The following is a 25,018-nucleotide window of genomic DNA, read 5'->3' on the forward strand; positions in this document are numbered from 1 at the left end:
AGCTAAGAGTAAGAGAGCAAAACATGGGGAGATCCCTGAAATGATGGGCCTTTCTCCTTTTAATAAAGACTGATCTTGAGAAGTCGTCTAAAAATGAAATAGAATTCTTCCCTATATTTTTACAACCCTCGTGACAGCACTGTTATACTTATAAAAGAGGGAGAATTGCAAGTTACTCAGGTTTTACTTAGGCTCCAAGCCTCCAGAGATTTTAAGGGTAAACTGTGAATTCTTTAAGAAATCAGGTAGCTAAAGGCATCTGAAATTAGTGAAGGAACTAAAGTCTATCCTTTAGAAAAACAAAATTACAAGTTAACCTAACAGCAAAGACACTTTTCTTTGGTTGTCTGTCTAAAGCTAGTATACAGACATTTTTGCTTTGAATTCCTTTTTATCTCTATTCATCATTTCGTGCTTGGATTAGAGGAAGAAAATAGTGTTTTTAAGTAAATATTTTAACAAAATTATTTAAATTTTGACCAGATATCTCTAAAATTATTTTTAATGTAAGATATATTAAATTGCAAGATATTATCGTGAAATAAGAAGCACAACTTATACAGCATTTGAGTCAATGCTGTGTAACCCTTTCATTAATTTTTTGTAAGTTGTCAGTGACCCTGTCTGCTGCTTGTTTTCTTTCAAGCTTTCCTCCGTTAGGACTTGATTCAAACAGTATGTGTGGAAGAATATTTTGGTGATGTGGGTACTCAGCAGTCATTTTTCATAATGTTGATTTGTAATAAATTATAACATTTTCTGTGTTTGCTCATGAGGATTAAAAAATATTCCTGTGTAGGGCCGCCCCCGTGGCTTAGCGGTTAAGTGCGCGTGCTCTGCTGCTGGCGGCCCGGGTTGGGATCCCGGGCGCGCACCCATGCACCGCTTCTCTGGCCATGCTGAGGCCGCATCCCACATGCAGCAACTAGAAGGATGTGCACCTATGACATACAACTATCTACTGGGGCTTTGGGGAAATAAATAAATAAAATTATAAAAAAAATATATTCCTGTGTATTGTTTTCTCAGAAATTTTCCTACTGAGATGATAATCTTACCTTTAGCAATGTTTCTGCTTACTATATAGAATGTTATTTCCTTGTACCAGTTCATTTAAGATGAAAAAAATTTCACTAGAGAGGTGCAAAAGGAAGAAAATTGGTGATTCTTTTCCAGAGTTGGATAAACTGGGAACTACAACATGTAGTAGAAAATCTAGTGTAAGGATCCTGTAAAATATGGCTGAAATAAACTGATTTTTTTTTTAAAAGAATAAAAACCAAACTCCACTAAGATGTATAAATCATTCACATCTTTGGGTAAAATGATTTGAAATCCAAAAGTGCATTGTGTATCATTGTTTGAAAATAGAGGCTTCTTGAAGAAACTTTTATTTCTGCTTTGAGTCAGATATTTGAATGTCAAGTGAATTGTATTTCATAATAGTTAAAATTTTATCTGTTTTTAAAGGTAGGTGATTTAGATCAAACAAGAAGGCTACTTTTTTTAGAGAAAGTATAAATTGTATAATTTAAGGGAAAACTGATTTTAATGGAAAAAAACAATAATTGTTGGTTGACTGTTGATTACTCAGGGCTATGGGTTTTAATGATTTTTGTTACAGATCATTTTTTTTTTTTTATAATTTTATTTATTTATTTATTTTTCCCCCAAAGCCCCAGTAGGTAGTTGTATGTCATAGTTGCACATCCTTCTAGTTGTAGTATGTGGGACGCGGCCTCAGTACGGCCGGAGAAGCAGTGCGTCGGTGCGAGCCCGGGATCCGAACCCGGGCCGCCAACAGCGGAGCGCGCGCACTTAACCGCTAAGCCACGGGGCCGGCCCTGTTACAGATCATTTTAATAACCTGATAAAAGGTGAGGACCTTCTCCCCCTACCAAAAAGAAGCACATTCACAAACATGAGAAAAGTTTTCATACAATTTCAGTTGGATTTCTGGAAGGCCATACATGATGTCAAGTTAAAAACTCTTTCTGTAAGGGCTGTAGTGAATTGACATGTCAGCTTTGTCATTCACAGCACTTAGTTTTTGCCAAACAAGTTTAAGGTGAGAGAGCTTCTTCTCTACAAGACTCACCACATTCTGCCACACAAAGAAATTTATTGATCATTGATTAGTGAAGCAGGCTCAAAAACATTAATACAGTTTATTACATAAGCTGGATGAAGGTTCAGATCTCTGTCCTTTTAGGTTCCTTGACCACCACTTCGTATGAAAGGTTAATCCAGGTAGACACAGTGATATTTTAGAAGTAGATTAGGTTACCTTTATATTCAACATCAGGCAGCAAGGAATCCTCCATAACTGGACATAGGACCTTTTCAAGATTGGGTTTTGGGAGCTGTCTCTATAAAAAGCTGCAGGCCTCATTAATTCTTAGGCCCTATTCATTCAGAAGTGTGTAGCGTCTCTAATTTTTATTCAATCTACATTTCTCGAATACCATTACTCTCAGTCTGTGAAAACCCATTTCTAGCAAGAATCCTGCCAGTCAGCAAGCTACTGTTTTTACCAATAAAAACTCATTTCTGACATTTAATATACTAATCACCTTAAGTTGTTACTTGAGATATTGATAATAGAAGTATTTATAGTAGCTGTCTCTGGAATTGGGATTCTGATTAGCCCTGGGCTTTGTATTCTTGACTTGGGCAACTGAATCCCCCTAGTCTTGAGGTTTAAACTCATAAATATCTCATTCTTTATGCTCAAGTATTTTAAAGGAACTGACAACATTGTAACAGCAGATCATAATTTATATGCTTTATGTCAGTGAGCCACCTTGTTTCATACCCACCTGCTTTTAATCATTTTCCTGTCAGTAGTGGATTTTAGTCCCAGGAGTGTGGTGTTCTAGTGTGTGTTTGCATTGACTGTGTCTCATGGTGGGGCCCCCAGTGTACTGCATTGTGCATTGCTGCGGTATAGTGACCTATCAGTGAATTTTGGTTGAATGAATGAACACTCAAAATCCCCACTGAACGAGTTTTTAGACAAATTTTTGTTTTAGAATAATTTTAGATTTACAGACAGATTGGAAAGAGAGAGTCCTGTGTACCCTTCACCCAGTTTCCCCCATTGTTAACATCTTACAGTACTATAACATTACAGTACTATAGCACATTTGCTGCAACTGAGAATTAACGTTGGTACATTACTATCAACTAAACACCACGCTTTATTAAGATTTCACTAGTTTTCCCCTAATGTCCTTTTTCTCTTCCAGGATCTCATCCAGGGTATAGCACATTGCATTTAATTGTCATGTCTTCTTAGTGTCCTGAAGTCTGTGACAGTTTCTCAGACTATGCTTGTTTTTGACAGTTTTGAGGAGTACTGTTTTGTACAGTGTCAGCTGTTTTGTACAATGTCCTTCAATTTGGGTTTGTCTGATGTTTTTCTCATATTCAGAGTGGGGTTATGGGTTTTTGGGAAGAAGACCACAGAGGTGAAGTGCCATTCTCATTACATCATATCAGGGGTACATACTAAAACATTTTTATTTTTAATATTTCAATCTCAGAATGGAGAGATGAGGAGAGCAGGAAGGAATTTAAATCAGTCAGTTTTGCCATGGTAAAAATTGTGGTCAAGATCAGGCGAGGGAACTGAATCTAAAAGCAAAATTTAAATTTATCTGGGGGAATTCAGCCCTTGGTATTCCTGTCATGCATCACTTTGGATATTTGGAAGTTGTTAGTATTTACTTTGTTTAAATGCTTGACTGATATAAATCAGACAAATGAAAAGGCCAGTGGTTTATAGATGCACTTCAAGGCACAATTGCAATATTTTTTTAAAAGTTTCTCAAATAACCAATTTTTTGAAGTCAGAAAAATTCTTAATTGGATTTTTTTTCATCTGGTGCTATGTTTTTTCTTTCTGTATGTTCTTTTGCATTAGAGTTTATGTTTTTCATGCTGAATTAATGTTATTGAGAAACATTTCAAAGCATTTGTCACCAGAGTAGTTTATCCCTTAATCAATGGTGAGGTGGTTTTGCAGACAGGTGACACACTTTAATGTATTACAGACACTAGTCTTGCTAGTTATTGATTAGTGATGAATAAATTACTGCCATTTTTAATCATAAGAAAATGTCTTCTGAGGATAATTAATCAGATTCATGTGTTTCTTAACCAGTGTAGGATTATTATCTTTTTTAGTTACAAGAATGAACCTGCCTCTGCCCTGGGTAAATTCAGGAGAGAGCAGACAGGTTTCTAGGTTTGTATTTTGATCTTTACTTTTATTAGGCAGATGAGAAGTGTACTTGCTTAAAAATTACTTCGAACTGCCTTTCCTGTTGAGTAGGTTTTGAACTACCTGTTTGACAGATGGTGTTGGAAGTAATTACTGAAATCATGTGTTTACCTGTGCATGGACATGTGTTCACCAGATGCACCCTGTTTACCCAGTGCTACTGATTTCTTAAAGAAATATACACCTTCTGGATAGAGTTGCATAACTTAGGAGACTAAGAGCTCTGCCAGCCAGCGCTCTCAGTCTCTCTCAGTTGCAGAATCGGCTGTCTTGAGGAGACCCATTTACATCTCTTAATGAGTGGTCAGGTTAGCCCAAGAATCACTTTCAGTTTTATCTTTCCTTCTTTTGATTTACTTAGTACTTTAATTTTACTTGTCTACAGAATTATTTAACAAATAGCCCCCCAAATTGTATATTCAACAGTAGTAATAGTGATAATCAATCTTTTAACATGATGGTTATGATTTGTTATACTATTGTATTATTTTTACTCAATATTTTTAAAAACATGTTTTCCAGACCGCATGTTAAAGATGTACCCATCCTTCTCATTTCTAAATTCTGATTTTGGAGGGCTGGCTTTTGGATTGTGTTTGTATTTTTTTTAACAACTCATGGGTCATTCCTATATTCATGAAGATTAAGAATAGCTACTTTAATGTTTTGTTTATTAACTGTCAAAACCTAATTTGTTTTCCACCTCATTTCTATTTTACTTCTGTTAAAAAACAAGTTTAAAAAACTGGATAGTGACCCCTTTAACATGTGTGCCTTGTGTTCAGTTTTGAAACTGAGTACATTTAACTGTCTATAAACCCTGAGAAACAAGGAAAGTCATTGTTTCAAGATTTTGACAGGTGCAAAACTGTAAATAATTACAGGCCTGGGCAGAAACTAGAACAGAAGTTGCACAGCAGCTGGCAGGCCTGACCTGTGACAGGTCTGACCTGAGTTAAGTAGCCTAACTTTCATGGCAAGCTCAGATTTGTTTTATAGTATGAAATTCACCTTCTGCTACAAAAAGATTCTACTGAGAGAGACTAAATATCAGCTGCAAAGAGAGAAACATATACAGAGTATTGAGAAAGAAAACTGCCCATTGAGCCGCCTTTTGTACAACTTCAGGACCAGATGGAACTTGTATAGATGAGTTTTAAAATTGATTTAGATGTCGACTGAAATAAATCACTCAACACCAAATGGTATACAGCAGTTATATCTGAGGCCTGGGGTTTTTGGTTTTTTTTTTTCTACTTTTTATGTTACCTATTTCTAAAACATTTTAACTTTTAGTCTTATGAGCATATCTGACTTTTGTAAAGAGGAAAGCAATTTTAATTACTTCTATGTTGGGAATACCTGCATTATACTTTTCTAGGTCTTCATGTAATGCAAACTTTTAGTGAGATTTTATCACCTTCAGGTTCCATTAGGCGGTTCCCCACCTTAAAATGACCAGATTTGTTGCTAACCATGAAGAAGGCTGCCCACTGCCAGCAGCTTCCCCTGCATACACCGTGCTGTTAACCCTGGAGAGCTGCAGTTTAGAAAGGGCAGGGTTCTGTGAGAGCAGAAATAAAAAACTGGTGACTTGTGGGCCCAATCTCACTGATCAATGGGTGTTCATTGGCTTGTACGAGGTTTTAAAATTTTGATAATTTCACATTTAAAAATCTGTATTTCTGGCTTTCTTGGAAAAACTGATGCTCTGGCAGTGCTGGGTCTACATTCCTGCAATTGGCTAGAACTGAGTAGCAGCTGCCGCTTTTCCACTCTTTGGTTTGCTCCAGTCCTTATCATTCCCTAGTGTTTATTCACTTCTATTACCTACCTCCAGACGTTCGAATTAATGACCCTTGGACTAGAAGATGTGTGGGTTTAGCAGTGGACAAACCTGAAGAGAAGGGGCAATTTTTAGGAGAGATTTGTGGAGCCTTGATCCAGTTAGGATTGGTTTGCTTTGTGCTATGTTCTCTTCATGCTCTTTCCCCTTTATTCCATTTAATGCCTGCAATTTTTTTTTTCTCTTCACTGTTATGAGAATTATACTGACTTTGAGTTGTTGTGTTCCCCTTAACCACCCTTAATAAAGTAAATATACCAGGTTCCTAGAGTAGGAGTTTCCTGAGTGATTACTAGTCCTTTATTTCACGTGTTAGTATGATTAATTTAATCAGCTAGTTTTTCTCCTTGTTTTTAGTAGGAATCAGCTTTATTGAAGGATGAGAGTTTGATTAGAAAAGAAATATAGACATTTTTAAAGTTCTGGGCATATTGAGAGTTAGGGCGGATTATGGTATAATGCCATGGTGGGTGATTTAAGAGAGATTGACAGCAATGAGATGCTTTACAGAGTAGACAAGAGGAAGTAGGAAGATCCCAGAGATTAAAATTTTCCTAGAAAGGAGGGAAGAAATGGTCTTCTTCCTTCTTCTCTTTCGTATCCCTGTACTATTTGGTATTTCAACTCTGAGGACCCAGAGTCTATGGAATAAATATACTTTCTCTTTGTTTCTAATTAGGAGGAGAGAGGAGAACTGAGGGAAAGTTGTTTCATTTGTCTAAGAATCTAACTACTACAATATATGGAAAAAAACACACAAAAACCTCAATTGTAAGTTGACTTTTGGCATGTAGCTGACTCATAAGTTGAGTTGTTCTGAGCTTTGCTAAATAAAGTTACTATAGAAAGAGTGACGTAGACCAGGGGTTGGGAAACTATGACCTGCAAAACAAATGTTTTTGTAAATAAAGTTTTATTGGAACACAGTTGCATCCATTAGTTTGTGGCTGCTTTCACACTATAAGGGCAGAGTTGAGTAGTTGTGACAGAAGCTGTCTGGCCTGCAAAATCTAAAATATTTATTATCTGGCACTTTATAGAAAAAAATATGCTGACTTTTAGTGTAGATGGTTCTGTCCAAAAAAGGAAAAACAGCCCTTTTATGTGTTCTAAATTACTTTTGTCAAAAACAAAGGGAATTAGACATGTGAGTGATTTTCAAAATTTGTATGGCTTTTTGATGATTTTACAAATATTTTATAGAGTTATTGTTCCATTTGAATGAATTGAAAATTTTATAATGTCTAGGACTATAGTTGGGCTACGATTTTATTATGTAATTGACTACAGCTGTTTCTAGGGTAGATTATAATAATAGTTAATGGGAAAACATGAAGTAATATAGTTAGTAAAAACTATAATATTAGTAAAAATTAGTAAAATAAAAATTTTGTTGTGTTTTGAGCTATAGCTTTTTTTGGAAGGAAGACTATAATGGCGGTAAGTATGGAAACACGATGTTATTTAATTATTTTTACACGTACTATTTTCAGGAATATTTTTAATGCACAATTGTGTACATATGGGCTATTATGGTGTTAATTTAAACCTTGAAAACTGCTAAAAGTTTTAGTTTTTAGAGAAATACTGAACTTTCATTTAATGATCAAATTAAACATTAATAAACATACCTTTATTGTTTTTTTCAATTTTGAGAACATTTGAAAATGGCAAGTCTGTATTGTGGGATTCATTCAACATAATTATTGAGTGTCTCAAGAATTAAGCACTATTCTAGGCACTGAGATTTTAGCACTGAATAAAACAAAATCCTTAGCTTACATGGGCAGGGGCAGAAACAAATACACAACATTCCTTGACTCCATTATTGATCGAGCTGTACTAAGTGCTCTTTTAAGTCTCAGGGATATAGCAGTGACTAAAGCAAATTTTCATCTTTAATGTAGTTTACATTGTAGTTGGAGAAGAGAAGTGACATATAAGATGGGTGACAAATGCTATGAAGAAAATGAAAGCAAGGTCTTGGGAGAGATGGGGGATGCTATTTTGGGTAGCATAATCGAGAACGATTTCTCTGATAAGGTAACTTTTGAGCAGAGACCTGATAATAAGGTAATGAAATAAGGTAATGAGCAATGGGGATATTTAAGGAAGGAACATTCCAGGCAGAGTGAATAGCAATGAAAAAGCACTGGGATAGGAGTGTGCTTGGTTATTCAAGAACAGCAAGGAGAGGCCAGTGTTGTTGGTGTAGAAGGAGCTAGAGGGAGAATGGTAGGAGATGAGTTTATTTTCTACTTAATGAATGGCTCCGAATATATATCAGAGGTAAAGTCACATGCGGCCAAGCTAAATTTTATATGAAGTGACAACATTGTAAGACTAGAAAATAAGGACCAGAAGTCAGGAAATAATAGAGTTAATTTGCTCGTTGTTCCTCAAATTAAATCTCACTTCTGTGAATCTCTTTCTGATTTACTCTTTCAAAATGGACTTGTACATGGTATAGAGTCCAGTGCCCTGAGGCCTGTATAAATTGTTGAATTTATGGTGTGCCAATATCCATTACAGGGTGACCATCCGGTTAATTTGCAACAAAGAATATGAGGTTTGGAATAAATGGGTCAGAAAGCCTGACTAAAATGAGAATCACAATTCACTTTCAATTAAAATGTGCATAGCCTGCAATAATTTTTCATTGTACTAGGGTTAAGGGGAGAATAGAAGTAGGATGATAATTAATAGTTGTAAATTTAAAAGTCAGCTTTATTCCAAGTGTTAATTTTTTCTGGAAGTGTTGTACAAAACGGTCAAGTTCCTGAAATGGTAGAAACACTGATCATAGTATTCATAATTGAGAGGCATGCTAGGTAGCTGACCTCAGACGTGAACTAATTAACTTAGGTCTTGTGTAACATGCTTTAGCAAAAGTAGATATTTAAAAATAATTGACTTTTTTTTTTTAATTTTACAAAAGATAATATTTATGGCATTTTATTTTAATATCACTGAGCGCATTTTTATGGTGCTTCTTTCCATTTTAACATAAGTAGGTATCAGTAAATGAAATTTTGTTTCTGGCATAAGATTATTACTTAAGCTTATTCACAAAATATTTATTTTATAAAGAAGATCATCAGTCACAGCTATTATGCAGTTACTGTATTTGAAACAGTACAGTTTTTGAAACTCAGCAGTTAGTAATAATTATTGAAATGCCATATGAAGACAAGACAAATGTGTGCCATACAGCAAAGTATTTCACCAGGAAGACCCCCACATGTAAACAGGCTGGGTTAAAAAAGTCCTTTTGCAGATACTTGCTGAGATTCAGGACTCGTTTTTACCGAGGAGTAATAATATATATGGTAATTCGATTTTCAGGCAAACCCAAAAATGTGTTAGGAATCTATATATATTTCATGGATCTTAGAGGATTCTGGTACTAGTTTTGAGCAGATCTAATTTCCAGTAAAACCTATAGCTTTTCTTTTCCTTGGTGCACATGTTTCAGCAGCACACTGCTTCTTGAGTCTGTTTAGGATTACTTTTCTATTTGCTACCTGTGCCGATTTGCCCCTCGTGGTGGGTGAGATAGTCTGTGTTTACAGAAGAGTTGCTTTATGAATTGGGTCTGCAGGTGAGGCAGTTATTGACATCGCCAACATTTAATCCTGTCACTAGCTCTTCCAGGACTGCAAGTCTTACCCATGGGTCCCCATGCCCATGATTATCAGCCACAAGAAAGATGAGGTGATGGGGAGGGTCGTGTCCTGGACCACTCATTTGCTTCTGATTTTATAGGACAGTAGGAGGTGATGAAGGGCAGGCACAGTGGGCTGGGACAGATGGGCCCTCTCCACTTCCAGCCTCATGGTGCTTCCTGTGAAGATTCCTTTGCCTTAATTACGCTGCTGTATCAAGGGATACCCATCCCCCTTACTAGCCTTGCCGTTGTCGGGAGGCACAGCTGTTTGGGGCTGGACATTGGCTGGAAGGTTGTGTGGTAGGGGAAAATAGGAAGGAAGGAAGAAAAAGATTACTCAATTTAACTTCTTTTACTTTACATTAGGTGTTTTTTTTTCTCCCTTTTTGGTGAATTTCAGGTAGTTTATGGGCATGACACAACCAGCTTCTGCCTACTTTCCACTCTTAAATTTCCATTAAAAATATCCTACAATTAAAATTTTAATGAAACTGGACACACCTTTCTCCTTACTCCTGACTTTATTTCAGATTTTTAATATTTTACCTTTATTTACTCAAACCAAAGTTAATTTAGCCCTCTAATTTTACAACAGAGGAAATGGAATACCATCAAATATATAACTATATTTAAATATATATGTATATAACTGTGTTTATGTATATCATCTATATATCTGTTATACAAAGTAATAAATAATCCAGGAGTACAGCATCTGTCTCACCTGCTGCTCTCTTTATGATGTGAACTGATGAGTCACATGAGTAATTGTGTGACTTGTATAAAGTACTTGGAAGGCAGTTTCACTTGCATAAGTCCTGTGCTACATGTCATAAAGATGAAAAGTTTGAGCCATCTGTTACTTAAAAAAAAATTACCCTAGTATACCACCTGGTGTTTAACTAGGCCTTGGGATTTGTTCCAGATACAGCACTGCTTCACTGAACAAATATTGGGGTGAGGGGTGGGTAGAGTTTGGTGATTACTTCTGCAACTTAGGAGGGGCCCTTTTCACTGAGTCTTGAACAATGTTATTTGGATCATTGTTATTTCCTATTGTGGTTTGCCTGTCATTAAAAACAATTTTGTCTTAATTTTGAAAATTGGATATGAGGAGTAACATTACACAAAAACAACATTATACAATGATGGAGATAATGTTCTGTGCAGCATGATTTAATTTGGAGCAGTAGATGGCCACCTGCTAGGCCTTTGTTCTTGTGGCAGTCTGGCAAGTGGCCCCAGTGTTTTGGTTCTTTCGTTGGTCACGTGGCTGTTGAGATCTGCCTGGGTTAGTTGCAAACCATTAATCTGGTAGCACAGAATGATGGAATATTTGACTACTGGGTGTTTGAATTAAGAAAACAAATCCCTTTTAAAGTTATTATTCAGCAATCACAGAATGCTTTTATCATGTTGATATAACATCTGAGTCTTTACATTTTATCTAGGGTTAGCTTATTCTTATCTACAACATAAAAAAGAAATCTAGTAGTATTTGGCATTATGGTAACTAGCTACCATATAGCACCTGTCTGCTTACCCACTGTGGTGGAGTAACCATGTAATTCAGTGACTAACCTGGGACACTTCTGAGAGTGACAGAGAGCCACTAATAATTATGCTGGGATAAGAGGCTTAGACAAAGACATATGGTCTCTCTATTGATAAGGCATGGCCATTTTTACCATCCTCTGGGATCAAGAATAACTGAATATTCCCCATGTATTTAAGAATGATTTCTATATTTAAATTGCATTACTTGTGGCTGGTATGGTGCCTCATAGAAAGTAGACACTCAATCAGTATTTGAAAATTGAATAAGTGTTTATATTTTTTAAAAAACTTAAAGGTTCCTGCCAAATATCTTTAAAAATGTACATTTTAAAACAGCTTTGGGTTGAAAATCCTCTATATTTTCCTGATATTCAGGCCCAGTCTCAGGCTTCTGCATTGTGATATTACCTATTGACCTATGATTTGGACTCTGAAACCATTTTAATATGTGGTAAAAGAGTAGGGAAAGCACTTAAAAATTGCAATTGCCTATTGTTCTGTCTAAAATAATTTAAACTACATACTGGGAAGAGTGAGCCATTTAGTCAAGTGCTTATGCCTTATCCTGGTAATTTATTTAGTTTTCCTTGTTACTTGAAGTTGTTAAATAGTTCAATGGCTACTTAACAATTCCTTAAATTTCTTCTGAGAAAATAAGGAAGCAAAGTCATTCAATTTAGTTGTCTAAGAGTACTTAGAGACTTTCAGAGCATGGAAAGATTGAAATTCTGGATAATTTTTTATGCTAAGTTTTAATTTTGTGTTTATCACTTTAGAAATTTTCTTTCTTTTTAAAAATTTCCTCTCTCTTTACAAGCCCTAATTTATTACATATAAGATATAGAAAAGGGTGCAGGAATTTCTCTCCTTCTCTATGTGAGGTAATAAAATGGTGTTTTTTGCCCATCTGGCTGTCACATGAGGTGAATTGGATTTAGCTCAATCCAGGACGGTGGGTTACAATGTGGTAGGTTTTGGAAAGTCAGTTGTGGTTTTGAGTGACTGATGTGGGCTGGGATTTTCTTCTGGTCTGAGGTAGGTTTTTTTACAAAAGGGATGTTAGAAGATCTTGGGTTCTAGACCTTGTGAATTGGTTTAACATCCCATCTGTCCTAGTGTCCCCGTTTCTAATATGAAAGAGTTGAAACAGATGCTATTTAAATTCCCATTTCTTTATTCTTTGTGTGTCCTGGTGATTTTATAGTCTTGTTCTTTCTGCATCTTTCCCTTTTGCTTTTCTACAATTCTGGTCTGATTTCTTTCTCTTGATCTTTCAGTTTTCTCTTCTTCTTCTCAGGTCTTGCCTCTCTGACTTCTTTTTACTTGAGTGAAAGAGTTCATGAAGTCTTGTTTATTTCTACCTTAATTGTTCATAATATTCAGATACTGGTTATGATAGAACTTGCTTGGGTGCTTCACGATTTTTATATAGTAGAACTAAATCCATGAGGAAGAGATTTATTTACTTGTTAATTATCTTTCTGTCCCTATTGCAATGATAGCTCTACGGGCAGGCGTCCTGCTTTGTTTACAGCTATATCCCCAGAGCCTGGAAGTGTGCTGGGTGCTTAATAACTGAAAAAATGAATAGAAATGCTTTAGCTTCCAGATAGTTTACCAAATCAGATATTATTTGGGCAGAGTCTTGGAGTTCCTTTGCTCTCTAGAAAACCCCTGAACCTTGGCTGGTATTTGAACCAGCTAATGAGGGAGAAATTACTTTGGAGTGATTCTTCTTGTAATAATCTAGGTTTATATTTTCTTCCCTTTCTAGTGCTGTTGTTCCTAGACTTGCTTTTACTCCTTTGTCCTTTTGCTGCAAGTAATAGCAATCTCAACTGAAACTCACTTAAACAATAAGGAAGTGGATTATTCTCACAACAAGAGGTCAAGAAGGCTTCAGAGTGGGTTCATTGACCTCAGTGTTGTCACAAGAGACCCAGATTCATGCTTTCTTTTTCCTCTCTTTTGCGTTCTTGCTTCATCCTTAAAGCTGGTTCTTTCTGTGATTATGAGGACAGGAGCAACAGTTGAGCCCATATTTTCCTTGTTTAGTGGGAAAGAGACTGGTTTTTCTTTCCTTGAAGACCTGAGCAAGACTTTCTCATGTATCATTGGTCAAAATTGGCTTCGGACTACTTTCTCCTGAACATTGGCAAAGGAGATGGAATTATAGCAATTGGCTTGGACTAATCATCTCAAGTGAAATAGATGTTGGAATCAACTGCAGCACTCACTAAAATCCCATATAAATTAACCTTTATAAATAAATTTCTAAAGACCATTGATTTCCTGAGCTCCAAGTTAAGACTTCCCAAAGTAATTAGGTTCATAACCAAGAGGATGCTAGGTGAAGTCAACATTATCATGATAATTGCTTCATTAGGGAAATTATAGCATTTAAATGACAATTTTTGTTCTGTCTTCTTAAGTTTAATAAGTATGACATGCTATATTGTTTTTATAAAGTAGAAAGTAGATATGTAAAAATTGAGTTACAACTATGACTCCTCCTTAAGTGTGTTTGCACTTTGATAACAATTGGTATATTTCAATTATTTAAATAAAATGAAATCTTGTTGATTAGAAAAGTGGAAAAGATAACTAGGACATAGTGAAGCTTACTTAAAAAGATAAAAAGTCAACATGTAAGGTAATGTGCATTTGTCAACTTACTAAAATGTTTTTGATTTACTTGAACATACAGTAAATGGATTATTTTTGTTTGGCCACGAATTCTCAGTATTTTTGGTGAGGAAGATCAGCCCTGAGCTAACATCTGCCAATCCTCCTCTTTTTTGCCGAGGAAGACTGGCCCTGGGCTAACATCCATGCCCGTCTTCCTCTGCTTTATATGGGATGCCGCCACAGCGTGGCCTGACAAGCAGTGCATCAGTGCGCGCCTGGGATCCGAACTGGCGAACCCTGGGCCGCCACAGCGGAGCACGCGCACTTAACCGCTTGCGCCACTGGGCCGGCCCCTCAGTAAATATTTTAATAAGCAGTTTGGAAGCATTATGATATTGTGGAGAAAGCAATGAATTAGGAATTGGAATCCAAATTTCTAGTTCTGCTTCTGGCCCTAACTATGTATATGATTTCTAGTAGAACATTCAACTTCTGTGAACACTTATTTCTTTATCTGTAAAAGAGTTCCCCCGTAGTTTTCTAAAAATGTCTTTTTCTCTTCTTTGGTTATAATCACTCCTTTCCTGGGAATTTAATGACATATCTCTTTCCTTTAGAGATACAGCTTTTTAGTGGAATTAAGATAAACTTAAATTAATGATTTACGTTTGAGCAAGGAGGGGCAGGTAAAAACTGAATCAACGTTGTGAGATAGAAATAGATAAGTATTCTATCCTCAGTGCATGTAGTGCTTGTAGAAAAGAGTATTTCTGTTTTGAAATATGCATGTTAATTCATTAGACAGGCAAGTGTTTTGTAGGTATAAGTGCATTGCATTTTCCCAATACTTCTAGTACCTTATTAGCCAAAGATGAGCTTCTAAAGAATCTGACATCTGGAATGGTGTCAGATTAATAAATTTGTAAGTAAAATGGATAAGTATAGATTCCCTAGATCAACTGTAATTCAGTAAAAAGGTTTGGATTTAGAGTTAGAAGAATGGGTTGAAAGCCTGGCTCAGCTAGTTAAGAAGAAAGCCTGGTACTATGCCTGGTAGTATAGTACAATGTATAATGATACTACAGACACTGGAGTCAAACAGAGGCGGGAATGTGTTTGGTTTTACCACTTACATTAATAAATTTTGACGAACGGAGCTATTTCAGTTTGGATACCTTTGGCTATAAGTAGAAGACGACTCAACCAAAAGTAGCTTGAACCATAAGGGTTTTATCATCTCACATAATGAGAAGTTTGGAGATTGGCGGTTCTAGGTTGATTAATTCCATGGCTTAACGATGTCTTCTGTGACACAGAGGCCTTCCACCTTTTGATGCTGCCATTCTTAGTTTGTTTCTGGCAATGTTGCTGCAGTAGCAGTAGTTATCAGATATATAATGTAGTTCATGATGACAGCCAGTGAAGAGAGATATTACTCCCATAATTCTCTTTTTAGTAGAGAGGAGAAACATTCCCAAAAGCTCCACTGCACACCATTGGCTAGAATTGGGTCCCAAATTGAAACCTAAAAGCTATTCACTGGCACAGAGAATGAGGACGTCATCACTGATTTAGACTATTTTTTACCTACTCTGGGGCTTTGGGGTGGGGGAGGCTCTTTCCTGAGCACAGTGCCTCATAGGATGAACAACAAACAAAATCAGGTCTCTGCTAGCAAGAAAAAAGGGGTGGATTGGGAGGAGGGACCTGAGTTGGCAAGCAATAGTGAGTGCACGATGTTGCTTAGAGTCTGGTAGGAGATGCACATAAACCAAGACATAGTGATAATAGAATATGATGCAGTCTACGATGGGGAAATGTATAGAACGCTACAGGACAATATAGGAGGGAAACCTGAGTTCTAAAGTTGCAGTAGTCAGAAAAGACTTTGTGGAGGAATAAGTTGTTACCTGAAGAATGAGTGGGAATCAGGCAGGAGTTAGTCATGGAGCAGCACATCCTTCTTCCACATTTATAAGAGGACAGAACCTAGCCATCATGGTATTAGGACTATTTTAAGAAAAGTTTTACGGTAAAACTTTAGGATTCAGTACCCAATCAGACTTAAGCCCCATTGTGTATAGCTATAATAGCTAATGTTCAAAATGATCGTTATTCTTCAAGAAAGAGTTATATAATAACTTTCACAGAGCCATATATTTTCAGTATGAAACACTCTTTTATGTTTGTAAGGTTCTAAGAATCAGAGGACTTGTAATTGTGCTGCTCTTACCTCTTCTGTGCAGAACAACCACTACTTATCTCATGCCCTGTAGTGAGAAGGGTGTTTAGTAGAACAAAAACTAGGATGGCTTTCATTGTTCAGGAAACACAGGTGAGAGACTTTTCCCCTCTGATTTGGGATTAAGCATTCTACTATATTATTTTACCTTTAGTTGCATGCTTTAAAGCTCTTTTTTTCTGAGTTTTGATTCAATTAATCAATTAATTTAGAAAAGAAATTAGACAAACGTGTTTTTTCTTCTTCTAATGATGAAGTGAAGTTCCATTTTCTGTCCTCCACTAGTATTTTTACGTTTTCTTCTCTTTAAGTAATACCAGTATCTTAAATTTAAAAAAAAATTATACTATTTCTTAAGAATACATGAAGTGAATTATTTTTGACTCCTAATCCTTACTTTCCACAGGCGTAGATGTTGTATTAAGAGATTGATACTCTATTTTTTTTTTCTCATTACTGGGAATATAACACTCAGTTATATTCATGGAGAATGTTTGCAAGGCTAACCAAAAGACTTTTCAGGTAACCCAGAAAAAGAGTGTGATAAATAGTTTACAAATAAATACTAGACAAACTAGGATTTGTACAATGTACAATGATAATTCTTAATTAAGAATTTATAATTTATATTGCCTTATGTTTTAATTTTCCTTTTTTTCTCCCTGCTGAAAACAAAACAAAATTTAAGGTCAAGAAATGTAATAATTACAATTGAAATAAAAAATTTAGATTTTTTTTTATCTATAGAGCTTTTTAAATACCTTATCACAAGATATGATGAGCACATGTGAGAAATTAGTCACGTGTGGTTTGGTTTGTGTAAAACCCAAAGGTGAGAAATATACTTTATCTTATATATTAGCAGGCCATTTTAAAATATATCTGTGGTACTAATTTTGATCATATTTGGACTTTTAGTAAAATTACCCTCTTTTCTTTAAAAACAATAAAACCTAAATGTAGGGAAAATAATTTATAGGATATTCTTAAGCATGTAAAAAATATTATTTTTCCTACTTAGTATTTACTGACTTTTTTCCCCTCTAGGTTGCATGTATTGCTTTTGTAATAAACAGAAGCATTAAAAGAAACTTCATATTGAAAAAATTGGAGATATTATGGAATTTACCATTTCAATGTGGATTTATTTTACTATTTGTGTTATGGGTTTGTTTTACTATTCCATTCATAATTTTAGTTTTTTTTTTTTACTTATGTGAGAAGAGGAATGAGAAAATGAGAGAAGACTGATGTGTAAATCATATGATACGACACTTGAATAGAATTTCAGTCATTTGACAAATATTTATTTGGCATCTGCAGTATGCTGGGCACTGTTCTGGCTTTGTGGATACTATGATGATTAAGGGAGTTTCTCAGCCTTGTAGAGGGGGAGATAGGAGGGAAATAAAATGTAGAAAATAAATAAAATACAATATTTCAGGTTTTGATAGGCTTGATGATAAGAAAATGAGACAGGCACAAGATAATAGGGAAAGAAAGAGTCAAAGGAGGCCTATTTTATATAGGATGGTCAGGGAAAGCTTTTTGAAGAAGGTGACATTTGTGCCAGTGCAAAGCTTTGTGAAGAGCTGGGAAATGAGCTTTTAAAATTATCATGCTGGTGGACAGACATACAAGCAAGAGATGACTGTGGCTTAGACGAGTGTGGGGTAGCAGTGGAGTTGAGGAGAAGGGTTTGGGTTTAAATTCTGTTTTGAATGTAGTGTCAGTAGCCTTTGTAGGTAGATTGAATGTGGAGTATAAGAAAAAGAGAGTGATCAAGGGTAACTCCTAGTTTTTGTGTGTGTGTGTGTGGGGTGGGTAGGGGTAGGGGTTGAGTATCGGGCATATATTGGTTCCATTTATCTGAGATGAGAAATAGAGGAGTTTTTCTGTTTGTTTTGTGTGGGGTGGGATGGGTGTGGGAATGGGAAATCAAGAATTCTGTTTCGATCATGCTTAATTGAGATGCTTACTAGATACCTGAGTTGATATGTTGTATATATGAGGTCGGGGTTTGAGATATAAATTTGAGAATCACCGTCCTAGTGTATAAAGCTGTGAGACTGAAGAAGATCACCTAGGGAAGTAGGGTGGACAGAGAAGGAGACCACCACGAACTGCGAGCTAGCAGAGGAGCCTCATCTAGGTAGAAGAAACCAAGAGAGTGTTTTGTCTCAGAAGCCAAGTCAAGGATGTGTTTCAAGAAGAGGGAGTGATCAGCTGTGTAAGTGCTGCTGAGAGATTGAGTCAGATGAACACTGAGAATTGATCTGTTGGATTTGTTAAGAGGGAGCTGGTGGTTGTTCTTGACTAATAGTTTCAGTGGAGAGATGGAGATATAAGACTGATTTGTGTGGATTTAAGACAGAATGAGAGGCAAGGAAGTGAGAAGGAGTACAGATTGCATTTTAAAGGATGTTTGCTATAAAGGGAAGCAGAAATGGAGCTAGAGCTGAGCGTGCGAAGGTGTAGAATCAAAGAAGAGTTTTTGTTTTGTATGTTTGAGATGGGATGTTACTGCATGTTTGTATGTTGTTGGATATGATCCATCATAGAGGTAAACATTGCTTAGTAGAAGGAAAGAGGGTAATTATAGGAGCAGAGTATGCAAGAGAGGCTGTGATCTAGCACACAAGCAGAAGCATTGGACCTACATGGGAGTAAGGACGGTTGATCTGTTTTAACAGCTGGAAAGACAAGTATGTTGACACAGAGCAGGTAGTTTGATAGGTATGGTAGAGGAAGGAAACAGCAATTCTCTTCTGATTTTTAAGTGAAATAAGAAGCAAGGTTGTCTGTTGAGAACCTTAATAGGGAGAGGCTCTATTAGAGCAATATAAAATATTTATTTTCTAAATAATATAAGAAATATATTCTTCCCTTAGCTATTGTTTTGTTGTTATTGTTGTTATGGTGGTTAGCAACCTATGCCCAAATATATTTTACTTAAACAGGGAGAGTTGAGTTTCACCGGGCCTTGTATGGCATAAATCAGGATCCCCTCCCCCGTTTTGAGGATGGGGATTTGAAGTTTAGAAACCTTATGTTTTTGGCCTTCTCCTTGAACTAATTCTCTAATTTTTCACCTGATATAGTTGAGAGAGAGGATGGTTTCATTTAGTTCGGTATGCTCGTTCACGTGTTCTGCAGCATCCAGTTGCTTCCAGGACTTGAGAGTAGTTGAATACTCGTTCCTTATACAATGAAATGTTCCAGCCTGTGAAGCTCTGATGGCCTGCTCCTCTAGTGAAGATGAACCGAGGTGAGACATTCTTTTTGTTCAGATTTTAAAGTGAAGTCTCATTCTTCTCCTTCAGCAGGTACAGATCACCATATATTCTGTTTTCTTTAAGTACTGCTCCAAGTACCCCATTTTGCTTTAAGTAGTAGAGACTATTGTTAATTCATCTGTTATTCTTGAATTCCATTTTCCATCTCACTTCTCTGAACGTCATTTTTCTCATTTGTAAAGTAAGAATCCATCCTTTCACTCACAGGTGCTTCGTGAGTATCGTGTGAGGCAGCATATGATGCGTGTGAAAATTGCTCTGGAAAAGCCTAAAGCAGTATAAAGAGCAAAATTCTATTGTCATGATGATAATTTTTGTTACTCTCTAGAAGACATGGACAGTTGCGTAAGACCACCCCTTAGACTCTTTTCTTTCATCTTTCAGAGACGTTCATTTCTCACTATTTTTTTTTATGTTAGAGGCCTAATGTAGTAACTTGGGTATTATTCGGTATTTTAATGTGTGGGGTTGAAATTTGAACCCTACAAACTGGAGGTGAAAGAAAGGAAGCTGAATTTATTGCCTGTTTTCTATTAGTTTATTATTTTGACTTTTTAAAACCACAGGCCTTCCCTCTTATCACAGTTTTATAAATGGATATATGAAAGAATAAACTAGAATTTAAAATATTAAAAATGAAATTTCTTCTTATATTTTTATTTGCTAATTTTCAAATCTTCTTGTGTCAGTTGGCTTTAAAAAGTTGGACATGGATTGCAGCTTTTCAGGGGAAGTTGTCACAGAAAATTTACGTTTTTCTGAGTAAAAAAAAACTTACTATTTGAAAAAGAAAAAAATTCTAATGATGTCATTTGCTACTGTGGTATTTCTTCTTAATTTTGTGGATTTTGTTGGCAAACGTTACCTTTGGGGGCAAATATATCCTATCCTGATTAGAGATTTTTAGTGCTAGAATAAGCCTCAGGGTTCATCTTGTTTAACCATTTTCATGTATATGAAAGAAAATTAAGGCTCAGAGAGGAAGGAGATTTGTCTTAACTGTCAATTCATGGCACAACCAGGACCCAAATTTAGGTCTCTGAACAGTCAGTGTATGATTTTCTTTCTTGAACCCCCCGCCTTTTAAAGCTTACAGTTGTGTTCTCAGAGAGAACTGGTGAGGTGCCATATATGTAGTACAGAAGGAGAACAGACAGACAAGCGTTCTTGCACTATTCATGCTTTTTTAATTTTCTTGTCAGTCCTTTCAATGGTATGGATGTTAATTAATTGCCACAAAGTACAGAAAATAAACAAGTTGTTTTGTGGTCTTCTCTTTGAAATCTCTAATAATAATTCTGAATTGGTCTTTTCAGTGTCATTCTAGTTACCTCTGACAAGAATGGTCAGGGGACAGAATAGAGTTTTGTTTCTACAAGCATATATCAGGGTTCTTCCAGCTAACTGTGACATCCTGTTTATACACCATGGGTTAAAACCACTTTCATGTGAATTTTGAGATATATAGGAAGGTTCAAAAGACTTTAGAGACAGCTACCACAATTTTATTTCTCTTCCCCTTTTTGTTTACTGGGAAATCTCTGGTTATTTAGTTCTAGAGTATTTTTTTTTTTTTTTTTTAAAGATTTTATTTATTTATTTTTCCCCCAAAGCCCCAGTAGATAGTTGTCTGCCATAGCTGCACACCCCTCTAGTTGCTGCATGTGGGACGCGGCCTCAGCATGGCTGGAGAAGCGGTGCGCCTGTGCGCACCGGGGATCCGAACCCCGGCCGCCAGCAGCGGAGCACGAGCACTCAACCGCCAAGCCACAGGGCCGGCCCTAGAGTATTTTTTATTAGGTATTTTATTTTTAACTCCTTCATTGTAAAAAACAATAAAAAAGTTAAAAATCACAGAACAATGTATAGATTAGGGAATTATTTTAAGTGGAACACCGCTGTAACTACCACCCAGTTCAAAAAATAAAACATTGTCGGCCACTCTGGAAATCCCTTTATGTTCCCCATCACAGTTGCAGCTCTCTCCTTACTTCCACAAGTGACTACTATCCTGACTTTATAATAATTACTTCTTTATGTTCTCCATGGCTTTATCACTCAAATTTTATTCTTACACAATAAATTTAAATCTTACCCATTTGAAAAAACCTGGTATGTATTTTAAATCTCTCTTAATCTGCATCTCTTTTGGTTCCATCTCTTTCTTTTCCTGATAATTTACCTGTTGAAGAACCTGGGTCTTTTGACCTGTGGGCTTTCCATAGTCTAGATTTTGCAGATTGCATATTCAAAGTGCAGTTCAACATGTTCCTCTGTCCTCTGTTTTTCAGGCACATTGGCAGCTGGCTATAGAGTCTTGGCAGCACTTTAGATTGTTTTGTATTTTATTGTATTATATCCTTTCATGATGCTACCAGCCATTCATGCTTAATACCCAGATTCATTATTTCTTTGGAGTTTGGAAAATGGTGATATTCTCTTTTATCATCTTGTTGTCGTAAATTAGCTCTAATAATTTTATAAGGAGATGTTTCTGCTATTTACTCATTGGTGGAGTTCATAGAGAGAGGCAGAATAAATTCTAGATTTTATTTACCCAGTTTCCAGGATAATGAATTAGTTTCTTGTCATTCTCAGAAGGTGACTGATAACTTTTTTTTTAATATGATTAGAAACTCATGAATTTAAACATATTTGGGCTTCAGTCGATTGCTGTTCTTATCCAAGTTCAAATTGTCCTTTCTTTGGCTGCTGTGATCCCCTTCAGGTTGGCTTCTGAGTCCTTGACATGACCCTGGTACTCTTTGATAGCTTTCTTGCTCTCAGCTGGTATGACAAGATGTTCCAGGCTCATCTTGTACATTTCCTGTCCCAGATCTGGAATCAGCCATTTCTCTAAGAAGCCTAGTTTCTTTTAATGGGAAATGGTGTTTCATGACCACATCTGGGTGCTTTGCTTCTGTGTTCGTTCTTGTTTCTATGCCTTTTCACTCTTTTCAATGGATGCACACACACACGCTCTCACATTCTCACACATAAATTTCATGATATAGTACCTCATGAGTTCATATTGATATTTCCAATTTATATTTAGAACTACAGGGTTTTTAACTTCATCTTTTATATATTACATATATATCTCTTTCCTTCTTCACCAAGAATCCTAGTTCTCAAGAACATAGGGGATGATAGAATTATCCCATAGTCCTCATTAGCCTTATCCCACTTGACACATACAGCAGTTTCAGAATAATAATAATAATACATGTACATACACCACCAATCATGATTCGGGAAAAATTAAAAAGAATTTTTTTGCAAATGCTATCCTTATTCTCTTCCCAAATATTTTTAATGGGAGTTCTCTATTTACAGAGTCAAATCATATAGCCATTACATGCTATAGCCATTAACCTTTATTTGGTATTCATTCCATAAATATGTATTTACTGCTTGCCACTAGACCTTATGTATATCCTTCTAGTTATTTTTGGTTGTTTGAAATGCATTCTTAGTAGGTTCCTTAGGAACGGCTGCTGGGAACAAGAGCCTCTTAGGTGAGGCATGTAAGTAACAGTTAGTGCTCTTTACACTTGAAAGTCAATTTTGCTGGATGTAAAATCCTTGGGTCACATTTTCGTTCTGGCAGAGAGCACTGCTTTCTAAGTCTGGTGGCAACTTAATTTTTCCTCCTTATAAGTCATGTGCTCTTTTTGTCTGGATGCTCAAAGGAGTTTTTTCTTTTTCTTTAGAGACCAGTGATTTTGGTGGAATGCGTCGTGATGTCGGTTGTTCTGGGACAGTATTCATACATAGTATGATCTTTCAATATATAGCCAAATCTTTTAAGAAATTTTTGTGTAAGTTTTTTGGAATTATAATTTTTAGTATTTTTTCTGTTTCGTTTCTTTAGGGTTTCTTTTTCTTCTTCAGGAACTCCTCTCTTAGTCATATGATGGATTGTCTTTGCTTATCTTCAATATTTGTCCCATTCTCTTGAATTCTGTGGTCTTGCTAAGCTACTCATTAGTTCTAGTAGCTTTTTATTAAATTGCTTTAGGGCCGGCCCCGTGGCTTAGCGGTTAAGTGCATGCGCTCCGCTACTGGCGGCCCAGGTTCGGATCCCGGGCGCGCACCGACGCACCGCTTCTCCGATGCACCGCTTCTCCGACCGTGCTGAGGCCGCATCCCACATACAGCAACTAGAAGGATGTGCAACTATGACGTACAACTATCTACTGGGGCTTTGGGGAGAAAAAAAAAAGGAGGAGGATTGGCAATGGATGTTAGCTCAGAGCCGGTCTTCCTCAGCAAAAAGAGGAGGATTAGCATGGATGTTAGCTCAGGGCTGATCTTCCTCACAAAAAAATAAATAAATAAATTGCTTTAGGATTTTACACATATTCAAATCATTTCATTTGTGATGAAACCCCTTTAATTCTTTGTTCTCCTGATTGTATGCCTTTTCTTTCCTTATTCCACTGGCTAGGGCCTCTAGTACGGTATTGAATAAAGTGGTAAGAGTGGGTATCCTTGCCTTGTTTCTCGTCTTAGGAAGAAAACATGATGTTAGCTGTAGGTTTATTATATATACTCTTTATCAATTTGAGGATATTCTCCTCTAATTTTAGTTTGCTAAGAGTCTTTTCATGAATGGATGTTGAATTTTGTCAAATGCTTTTTCTGCTTCTATTGAGATGGTCATTTGGTTTTTCTTTTTCAGTACGTTACTAGGGTAAATGTGGTTCTATTTTGGGAGCTTTGACTCTAGTTGTTTGCTTAGGGGGTGATAAAAAGGATGACAAGATCACAGTTGGCTGAGAATTGGCTTCCTTTTGGGAATAGGGAAATTGCTGGTCTTTTAAGTGTGATGATTTGGGGGTCCTGTGGTGGCTTTAAGTCATTTGGTGGCACTGTTCTGCTTGCCTGTTTGCAGTGGAAATGCTCACAGGCCCACATATAAGACCTTCTACTTTTGTACTGAGAGCTGCACTTGTGGCCTTAGCTTGTCGGTAACTCTGGAAGCTGTAGCTGTGAGGGAAGAGGGACTCAAAAAATTGTTTGTCCATCTTTAATTATAGAGGTCAGCTTTTCTCAGCTTCTTTCACTTTTGATTTATGAGTTTTTTTTTGGAAAAGTCTGTTTTTTTGTTTTTGTTTTAAATTTTACACAAATTGCTGCACAATTTGGGTTTTTCATGGTCCCCTTCCCAGTTATCCATCAATGCGATGGATTTACTCTTGGTTACATATATATATTTGTCTTCTCTGTGGAATTTTGGGAGGACACAGAGGTATATCTTTCTGTTCATTTGGTCATCTCAAGACTCTGCTGGGATCAAACTACGTATTTGGCTTTATCTCTTTGAAGGACTGAGAAGATAGTAAATTCACACAACTAAATTTTTTTTTGAGATAAGGCACTGGTGACAGCAGCTACTGTGGTTCCACTTATAACTTGCTCTTCCACAGGTGTAATTCTGAGTATAATTCTCTTCTTTCTTTCAGGTCCAATTTCTTTTCTTTCTAGCTTCAAA

At 36.3% G+C, this 25,018-nt stretch overlaps 1 protein-coding gene across 6 annotated transcripts in view; it reads left to right on the forward strand.

The window, feature by feature from the left end:
* The window catches only part of CDKAL1 (CDKAL1 threonylcarbamoyladenosine tRNA methylthiotransferase), a 657,675-nt gene that overhangs the window by 117,191 nt on the left and 515,466 nt on the right, over positions 1 to 25,018 (forward strand). Inside the window, exon 1 of one of the 6 annotated variants that reach the window (XM_087438081.1) lies at positions 19,405 to 19,493. The exons of the other annotated variants lie outside the window; for them this stretch is intronic. Within the exon in view, the coding sequence (XP_087294207.1) occupies positions 19,462 to 19,493 (32 nt within the window). The 5' untranslated portion in view covers positions 19,405 to 19,461. Of the gene's footprint in view, positions 1 to 19,404; positions 19,494 to 25,018 lie in introns of those variants that run through there. 6 annotated transcript variants of the gene reach the window in all.

The sequence above is a fragment of the Ceratotherium simum genome, chromosome 13 (assembly GCF_057802395.1).
Source record: "Ceratotherium simum simum isolate JZ-2026a chromosome 13, ASM5780239v1, whole genome shotgun sequence".
Lineage (NCBI taxonomy): Eukaryota > Metazoa > Chordata > Mammalia > Perissodactyla > Rhinocerotidae > Ceratotherium > Ceratotherium simum.